Raw genomic sequence first — 10,442 nt, 5'->3', positions numbered from 1 at the left:
TGAATACGTAGGAATATTGAAAACAACATTTTAAAAATATTTATAAAATTCACTGACTCTTTTCTCTGATGCATTTGTGCTCCACATGTTGTTTGAAGCACTTATCAAAAATTGCACCTTTTGCATTCTGTTTGTGACTTATGAGTATCTGTCCGTTTGAAGACTCTACTTACCAGCGATTCCCTGGAATAGTGGGTGTTTTTGGTTTGCTGCTGATAACAGGATTCAGGCCCATATGTTAAGATATTTCCCGTTTCCACAAAACCTACTGAGTGGTGGTCTGCTGCATTGACATGTGGCCTTCAGTTTGTTTGTCATCAAAAAAAGTACATGCAAACTATGACAAATTAGAAATGATGCTACAAGTCAAAGAACGGGATTTGCACAAAACAAGTTTTGAAGCAATGAAGCATTTTATTTGTTCAATGAAGATAAAAAAGCAATGCAACTATATAAAGCATAAAATGCATTAAGAAAACACAATGTAGTTGTGGGAACAACATCTGACATGGAGGCCGAATCATGTGTTGTTTCAGTAGAGGGCGCTGTAGGCTGTGGATTCCAGTGGAGTTTGGGATTCCACACAGCATCAATTTGGTTCCCATGGTGTTTTAACGGTATTGGCGTTCTCTAGATGTTACGGCCGTAGCAGGTGTCTGCAGGGGGAGGTGGGGGTTTGCATTGGGGCTCTTCAGGTAAAGTTGGCTTTTGGTTGCAATTCTTGCAGCTGCAACAAAATATATGATCAATCAAAGATATATTTCTCATTAACACAGTCATAGACCTATGCCGCACAGAAATATGCCAACTCCCCCATGCTAACCAACATGTCAAACTGAGCTAGCCCAGTTTCCCCTATCCCTCTGAATCTTTTCTATCCACTTATCCGTCCAAATGTTTTTAAACATTGTAACTATATCAACCTCTACAACTCATTCTGGTAGCTCGTTCTCTTATATAACTGTAACATGACGTCCAAAGTCAATGCCCCTAACCAATGAAGAGAAGTGTGCCAAACTCCTTCATCCCCCCCCCCTTTCTATCTGTGTTGCCACTTTCAGGGAACAATGCACGTGTAACTCTAAGCCCCTGCATTCTACAATACTCTCCAGGGTCCTACCATTTACTGTGTACATTATGCCCAGGTTTAACTTGCATTAGGCACTTGTCAAAGTTAAATTCCATCTGCAATTCCTTGGCTCACTCCTCCAATTCATCCAACTCCTGTTGTAATCTTAGATAACTGTCTTCATTATCCACTACATCATCATCAATGATGTATTCCACAAACTTACTAATCAGTAGTTCCTCTTCTTGCCCTCCTGATTTCCTTCTTCAGTATAGTCCTACATCTCTTATACTCCTCAAGGGATTCTCTTGATCCCAGATGCCTATACCTGAAATATGCCTCAATTTTCCTTACCAATGCCTCAATATCCCACGTCAACCAAGGGTCCTTCATACTTACATTGGAAGAAAGCCATAAAAATATTTAACTGTGTAAATATAGGTGTTCCCTATCATTTCATCTGACGTCCATATGTCAAACCATCGCAAAATGAATGAAAACATGACAAAGAATTGTCTTGGAATTATTTTTCAAATAAATAAAAGATCCCATTATGCATTTAAAGGAAACTTCCATCAGTTATATCTGAGCCATTAGAACATGAACTGTTAGGAAAATTCTGGTTTTAATCTAAATCACATATCACCACTTATTTTGTTATCCTTTCACTATTGTCAATATGCCATTGAGCACAACTTTGGAACATTGGAAATCATTCAGACTGCCGTGTTTGTGGTATCTCAACATAAATGTGAAGTTCATACCCACTTCCAGCTTTTTCTCCCAAACTCTGCAAATGAGTCTTCTTTAAATATAGTTTCTATTGTTATTGGAAGTTGCTCTTTCACATTATGTATAATGATGTATCACAAATCTGAATAACCCTCGATATGAAAACATTCTGCTAATTTCCTTGTAGATACAAGAAGGGCTGCAGAAGGCTCCTGACCCGAAACATCACTTATCCATGTTCTCCAGAGATGCTGCCTGACTCGCTGAGTTACTCCTGCATTTTGTGTCTTTTTCTGCTGATTTCCTCAGTTGTTTTGACTATTTTACCCGTTCACTTATCTGAGAAGATGGTTCCTCTGGCAATATTAAAAACCAAAACTATTTTGAATATACCTTTAGATCTCCTTTTTGCCAAAATGTCCAACTGAAGCTTTCATACAATTATGGAGTCATATTGAAAACCAGCAGGGAGAAGGGTTTGTTGGCTCACCTAGTCAGCAGCAACCATCATGCATCCGTTTTTACACAAATCCTAATTATTTAACACTAATCCGTTTTATTCTCCCCACATTCACGATTAACGTTTCCTCAGATTCTACCACTCATCTACACATTAGCGGTAATAGAGAATGGTCTGGTAATCCGCCAACCTTCATGATTTATAAACGTGGAGGAAACCAGAATATTCAGGATCCTGCATAGTCACAGAGAAATAGTACAAACTCCATGAAACAGCAGCCGAGGTCTGGGTCTAAGATCACAGGAGCAGAAGACAGCCGCTCTACTAATGACACCGTCGTTCAGCCTGAGTTATTCAGTTGTTACTGAATTTCACAAATGGCTCAAGGAGGCCTGATTGTAGCATAAAAGTTTCAAAGGTCTTTTATTGTCACGTGTACCAAAGTGGTATGCGAATTACCATACGGCCACATGGAAAAAAAAGCTACAAGACACAGAAATACGTAGATGTTAACATAAACATCCACCACAACGGATTTCCCACATTCCCCACTGTGATGGAAGGCAAAAAAATCCAATCTTTCCCTCTTTATTTTTGTTTTTCTGAATGGCACCACATATTAAAATTTGAATGCCATGTGTAGGCTGTGTTCTGTAACCTGCTCTAATTAGAAGGGTCACCTATTCCTTCGTTCCATAGATGCTACCTCACTCGCTGAGTTTCTCCAGCATTTCTGTCTACCTTCGATTTTTCCGGCATCTGGAGTTCTTTCATAAACATTATATATTGCAAAAAAAAGAGATAAAAATATAAATCATACAAATCTGAAATTTTGTAGACAAACTTGTTCCGAAGAGGGGAGGTTGGATCTGAAATGTTCTCTCTGCTCCTCGTGGGAACTCTGCAATAAAAGAACAATTAAGACCCATTTTAACATTGCCAGAATTTTGGCAGCCAAATGCCATGAAGTCATTCTGCATGTGGATAGCTTTCAGCTGACAGTATGGACAGCTGTGATTGTCCAACCACATCATTGTAGATGTGGGTAGGCAATATCAGTAATTGAAGGAAGAAAGTCATGAATTAAAATAATCATTTGAAGATTATTGCCTAAGGCCAAGTAGTAATTACTGTAGCAATAGAAAAGAAGGGCATCCTGCATAATGATTGTACACGTTAAATAACAAACCTCACCCAGTATAAAGACTATACCAAGTTGAAACTGAGTCGGTTTTGGATGATATAAGGTTGTTCCAGAAAATAATATGCAGTGAACTTTTAAGTCAACTTGTAAATTGATTATCTCAGTGGCTTGGAAATTATTCCAGGAAGTTGTCTTTCACATAATGAAATGGAAAGGTATTGCATTATGTTAGGACGTTCAGGGATGGATTAGTCTTTCACAGATGATTAGATACATCTATTCTTTTCCGTGGCCTAGTACTTCTTATAGTCACTAGACATTACTTTAAAAAACAGGCCCTTCAGCCCATCTAGTCCTAAAAGGAAACATATGTAAGGTTCAGGAAGATGAAATCAGACAGGGCCTTCGGGGAATACAGAGCAAGCAGGAAATAACTCAAGCAAGGAATCAGAATGGTTGTTAGGGGTTGTGTTATAGTCTGACTCTGACTGATGTATTGATTGCCTCCTTTTTGTGATAACGATTCGATGAACCACAGCACAAAATTGGCTACAGTCTCCAATAATTAGTCTTTTCATGTTTTCAACCATGTGGATACATTGACATATAAAAATACATTTACTTACACAATGTGTATATCTCTCATGAGGTGCTCCACACGTGCCCCATTAGGCAATACAGAAACAACTGTTTTGGATGTGACAGTCATGCATTTACATTGTGATTTAACTAGAAGGTGGCTCTCAGCATCAGCTGTAAGAAAATAGACATGGTTATTAGCTTTCTGAATCAGTAGCATTTATAATAAGTGAGGAAGTTACAATGTCCAGCAAATCCAGGCGCAAATTGAATGTAGCTGTTAATTGGCTTGCAAGTACAGAAAAAACGATGAATGTAAAGATAAGATATAGAAACAAAGAACTGCAGGTGTTGGTTTATTCCCAAGATGGACACAAAGTGCTGTAGTAACTTAGTGGGTCAGGCAACATTTCTGGAGAAATAGGATAGGTGACGTTTCGGGTGGGGAAACTTCTTCAGCTGAAACAACAGTCTGAAGAAGGGTCCCAACCCGAAAAGTCATCCATCCTTTTTCTCCAGAGATGCTGCCTGATCCACTGAGTTACTCCAGCTCTTTGTGTCTATATACAGTTCAGACAGTTCTGCTCATCAACTGCATGTTCTCAACCTATTGTTAATAAGAGCAATATACAAAGGATCGATGGTCTTTAATAAAAGGATATTGGTGCACTGGGGTTGGTACTGGCTGGCAAGAGCAGACGATGGGAAAGAAAAATCAGGTGAGCAGAATTCTAGATGATTGTAAACACCATCCCTGAATGCCCAGACCCCATCAGCGTAGTTTAATGAGAAATTAGTTTTTGTAACATTTATTACAGAATTCAGAACTATCTACCACATAGCTGGTGTCATTGTGCTAAATAATATACCTCGGTTTATTCAGAAAATAATAACTTTATTCAAGTCTTCGTTACAAATGGTAAATTGCTCTATATGACCCATGAGTAAAACCATTTAAAGATCCTCTGAAAGAGAAAATGTTTATTAAAATGTTAAGGACATAGGAAAAAGAAACAGGTCGGCTTTACGTACACTTGTGCCTCTGTTGTTCGTTAAGACCATTGCCGTTCTTTGCCCTCAACATTGTTTTCTTGTACCAACCTCATTCCATTAATATCTAGAAATCTATTGCTCTCTGTGACTCTCTTCCACAGATTCCTTGGATAGAGAACTCCTAACATTTATTATATTCTGGGTGATTTTTTTGTCATCATCTGAGACGTGAATGATTTTAGCCTCCCCAGTCAAGGGAAACAATCCCTAAGTCTATCCTGTCAAGTCTCATAAAGATTCCACATGTATCAGTGAGATCACCTCTTATTCTCATTAATCTAAGAGATTGATGTAAGAGAGCCTGGTTCCAATCTGTTTCATCAAACCTTGTATAACATAACCTCTCTCATTAGAATCAGCCTGGTGAACCATTGTTGCATTTTCTGTATGGCAAATCTACCCTTCCTAAATTAGGCAGGTATATACACAATATTTTAAGTGCAGCCTCAGTAAGCCTAGATAACTGTTTTAAGCCATTTGTATTTTTGTCCTCTAATCCTCTTGCAAAAAAAGCCAACATAACTCAAGACATGTTGTGCCTGCATGCTATCTTTTAGTAATTCATGTAAATGGTCACTCAGATTCCTCTAACTAACGCAACATTCAATCTTTAAATACTTAAAAAGACTCTGGCTTTCAATTTTTTCTACCAAACTGCACAAATGTACATGTTGCCACAATCAGTTCCTGCCTGTTTTCCTGAAGCCTCTGCACCCTCATCACAACCAACATTGCTACCTAGCGATGTAGCAAGTACGAATGTGGAGATTTTACATGATATCTAAATGGACATAGAATGTGAACAGTAGTTGCTCAGTCATTCTCTTTCACAGATCTCTGTACCTTCTGGCAGATGAGTGCTGGCCTTCCCAGTGACACCAACATGCCATAAACATTCATCACAAACAAAGGGAATGGAATATTATCTAAGCTGACGGATTTGTGGTTATCTGGTTTATCTCGTCTAAAATAATGTGCTGATAGCAGAGCTCTGATAAATTATATAAATTATTTTACAATTTGAATTAAATCATGAAATAATGCATTTTGGAGTCTTTGAAATATAGTAGAGTTTTAAAAAACAGAACTTTGTTATTAAATTTGCTTTATATGTGATTTTAAAATTTGCAATCATTTTTTGTGAATCTGACCATTTATTTATACATTTATATTCAACAATTGCATTTTACTTGAATTTTAAATCTTTTTCATTAAGTTTTTTAGTTTATTTTTGTTTTATTTATTTCAAAAAGTCATAATTAATGGTCAAGGAGGCCCAATATAGCAGTGTCCTATCAGCTTGGGTATGGATATCAATATGGAATGCTTCAGGACCTGTTATGACACTTTGCTTAAATAACTAAATGGAGATAAAGAATCTGAGCCCCTCAATTGATGAGTTGGGAATTAATATTCCCTTTCTTTAGATCCATGTGTTACAGATTGACACTGGAACTACCGGTAATCTGGAGTTAATTTATGGTGAGTAGAAACTAAAACCTCTGTAGCAGAAACTCATTTCAAGTGGTTGCTGAAGTTTGGGAGGAATTACAAAATTAGTAACTTTTATTAAAAAAAAGTCAAGTATATGCCAAAGATGCACATTCATGGTCACGGAATACATAGAAACATAGAAACATAGAAAATAGGTGCAGGAGTAGGCCATTCGGCCCTTCGAGCCTGCACCGCCATTTGATATGATCATGTCTGATCATCCAACTCAGTATCCCATCCCTGCCTTCTCTCCATACCCCCTGATCCCTTTAGCCACAAGGGCCACATCTAACTCCCTCTTAAATATAGCCAATGAACTGTGGCCTCAACTACCTTCTGTGGCAGAGAATTCCACAGATTCACCACTCTCTGTGTAAAAAATGATTTCCTCATCTCGGTCCTAAAAGTCTTCCCTCTTATCCTTTAACTGTGACCCCTATTTCTGGACTTCCCCAACATCGGTAATAATCTTCCTGCATCTAGCCTGTCCAACCCCTTAAGAATTTTGTAAGTTTCTATAAGATCCCCCCTCAGTCTTCTGAATTCCAACGTTTACAAGCCGAGTCTATCCAGTCTTTCCTCATATGAAAGTCCTGCCATCCCAGGAATCAGTCTGGTGAACCTTCTCTGTACTCCCTCTATGGCAAGAATGTCTTTCCTCAGATTAGGAGACCAAAACTGTACGCAATACTCCAGGTGTGGTCTCACCAAGACCCTGTACAACTGCAGTAGAACCTCCCTGCTCTTATACTCAAATCCTTTTGCTATGAATGCTAACATACCATTTGCTTTCTTCACTGCCTGCTGCACCTGCATTCCTACTTTCAATGACTGGTGTATCATGACACCCAGGTCTCGTTGCATCTCCCCTTTTCCTAATCGGCCACCATTCAGATTATAGTCTACTTTCCTGTTTTTGCCACCAAAGTGGATAACCTCACATTTATCAACATTATACTGCATCTGCCATGCCTTTGCCCACTCACCCAACCTATCCAAGTCACCTTGCAGCCTCCGAGCATCATCCTCACAGCTAACACTGCCCCCCAGCTTCATGTCATCCGCAAACTTGGAGATGTTGCATTCAATTCCCTCATCCAGATCATTAATATATATTGTAAATAGCTGAGGTCCCAGCACTGAGCCTTGCGGTACTTCACTAGTCACTGCCTGCCATTCTGAAAAGGACCCGTTTACTCCTACTCTTTGCTTCCTGTCTGCCAGCCAGTTCTCTATCCACATCAATACTGAACCCCCAATACCATGTGCTTTAAGCTTGTATGCTAATCTCTTATGTGGGACCTTGTCGAAAGCCTTCTGAAAGTCCAGATATAACACATCCACTGGTTCTCCCTTATCCACTCTACTAGTTACATCCTCGAAAAATTCTATAAGATTCGTCAGACATGATTTACCTTTCATAAATCCATGCTGACTTTGTCCAATGAACTCACCACTTTCCAAATGTGCTGCTATCCCATCTTTAATAACTGACTCCAGAATTTCCCCCACCACCGATGTTAGACTAACTGGTCTGTAATTCCCCGTTTTCTCTCTCCCTCCCTTTTTAAAAAGTGGGGTTACATTAGCTACCCTCCAGTCCTCAGGAACTACTCCAGAATCTAAAGAGTTTTGAAAAATTATCACTAATGCATCCACTATTTCTGCGGCTACTTCCTTAAGTACTCTGGGATGCAACTTATCCGGCCCTGGGGATTTATCGGCCTTTAATCCATTCAATTTACCTAACACCACTTCCCGGCTAACCTGGATTTCACTCAGTTCCTCCATTTCATTTAACCCCCGGTCCCTTGCTATTTCCGGCAGATTATTTATGTCTTCCTTAGTGAAGACAGAACCAAAGTAATTATTCAATTGGTCTGCCATGTCCTTGTTCCCCATGATCAATACACAGGAAGAACAATGTTATCATTCATAAATCACTGGGACCGCTGCATGCTGAGGCGATCATATTCATGTGCAAAGAGACTGCATGAGTATACGACATAGCATGGAAACAGGCCCTTCAGCCTTTCGAGTCCATGCTGACCATCGATATATCGACTATCACACGTTCTATGTTATCCCACTTTCTCATCCACTCTCTACACATTAGGGACAAGTTACAGAGGCAAATTAACCTACAAACCCGCACGTCTTTGGAATGTGGGGAAAACCAGAACACCACGAGGAAATCCGCGCGATCACAGAAAGAACGTGCAAACACCACACAGACAGCACCCAAGGTCAGGATCGAACCTGTTGTTGTGAGGCAGCAGCTCTACCAGCTGCACCACTGTGCTGCTCTAGTGCTCGTACAGTCCACAAATCAATTTACAACTAGTCTAATCAATGATTTCTGCACATGCTTGTACCAATGTCTCCACAAACTGTCAACTCATTGTTGTTGCTTCTCATTATTTAGGAAGAAAACGTCTTCATTATTTTTTTGTTTTTATACTTTTGAGGTTTCTATTGCTAAGAAAACAGGAAATATTTACGCATCACATTGAACAAAGAAAAATGTAATAATTAAACACCACACCTGCTGCAAGAATTGTGAAAAGCAGAATTGCTGCAAAAGGCTTCATCGTTTGTTTGTTCTTCATAACTGGAGCTTCACCTTCTTTGATCTTCCTTTTGTCTTGTGGCTCTACACTTAGTCTGATCAGAGTGCTCAAACAAAATGAAAGACCCAAGTGTTTCGCCTGTTTTTTGAATTTGTTCCTTTAATTAGCTTCATATTATTTTCGGTTCCATTTTAAATGCAAATCAGAAAACCGCAGAGTAGTTAAAAATATTACTTGAATCCTCACAGTAGGGATATGAGGAAACTAAAAATAAATCTATTGAAGAAATTTACTGGGTTTTAAAGAAATAAAAGAAAAGTTATGGTAAAAATAATAGCTTGGAATTGATTTTGCAACAATATTTTTCTGTGTGAAATCAATATTAGCGATCTCTGTGAAGCGGCTTTGAACATTTCTGACAGGAGTGCGTTTATTGGTGCCTGCATGAAAACTATGGGATGATTTCTCTTATGAAATGCTGCTGTGCTTCATGCAGGCAGACAAGGCGTTATTACCCAAACCTCATGCTTCTGCCATATATCCGTGTACACCTACGGCATCACTTCCTGGTTTGGGAGCTGCAAGGCTTATGAACAAAGACAACTTAACAGGATAGTGAAGACAGCCAGCAGGGTCATTGGTGCTTCACTCCCTTTCCTGTTGGAGATCTATCAGAAGCACAGCATCCGCAGAGCCATCTCCATTATCAAGGACCCCTATCATCCATCACACCACATCTTCTCCATTCTGCCATCTGGGAAGAGGTACAGGACCAGCAGGATGCTCCACAGCTTCTTCCCACAGGCAATAAGACTGGCTAAGGGACTGTGTCCCCTCCCCATACACCATACACCAACACACCTAACCTCGTCCATACTTTGACAGCTAGGCACCTGTCAACGCAAAGCCACTGTCCGGTCTGAATGTCGGTTTTTAGTTCAATTTTAAAGTCTATTTTAGATATGGTAATTTTAAAGCTATATGTATTTATTCTGTTTTTATTTTTTTTTTATTTTTTTTATATTTATTTATTAGAAGTAGACATATTATACAATGTAATTACATATTATAGTAGAAAAAAAACTTTTCATATACATCAGTCATACATTATTAAAATTTTCCATTATCAATTACTTCTGCTTCTAGTATTTTTATTTTTTATAGAAAGCGAGAAAAAGAGAGGGTAGAAAGTTACAAATAAAAAAGAAAGCAAAAAAAAACACAACAGAAAAACAAGGGAGGTGGAATGGGTTACCTGTGATACATCAATGGAGATAGGTTCGTAGGTTATAAAGTATAGAGTATAGTTTTTCATCTGTTCCTGAGTTCAAGTTTCAGCTG

General features: G+C 38.9%; 1 protein-coding gene across 1 annotated transcript; it reads right to left on the bottom strand.

The window, feature by feature from the left end:
• Window positions 1–614: 614 nt before the first annotated feature.
• LOC116970800 (immunoglobulin J chain-like) lies at window positions 615–9,288 on the bottom strand. Its single transcript, XM_033017321.1, has 4 exons — window positions 9,077–9,288; window positions 4,032–4,158; window positions 3,082–3,162; window positions 615–727 (listed from the first exon to the last, which is right to left on the bottom strand). Exons 1-4 carry the CDS (start codon window positions 9,138–9,140, stop codon window positions 631–633), a joined length of 369 nt encoding a protein of 122 aa, XP_032873212.1. The 5' UTR covers window positions 9,141–9,288; the 3' UTR covers window positions 615–630.
• Between the last annotated feature and the right edge of the window lie 1,154 nt (window positions 9,289–10,442).

Source organism: Amblyraja radiata, chromosome 1 (genome assembly GCF_010909765.2).
Source record: "Amblyraja radiata isolate CabotCenter1 chromosome 1, sAmbRad1.1.pri, whole genome shotgun sequence".
Classification (NCBI taxonomy): Eukaryota; Metazoa; Chordata; class Chondrichthyes; order Rajiformes; family Rajidae; genus Amblyraja; species Amblyraja radiata.
The sequence above is the reverse complement of the archived record's forward strand: the minus strand, read 5'-3'. Positions and strand labels throughout refer to the sequence as shown.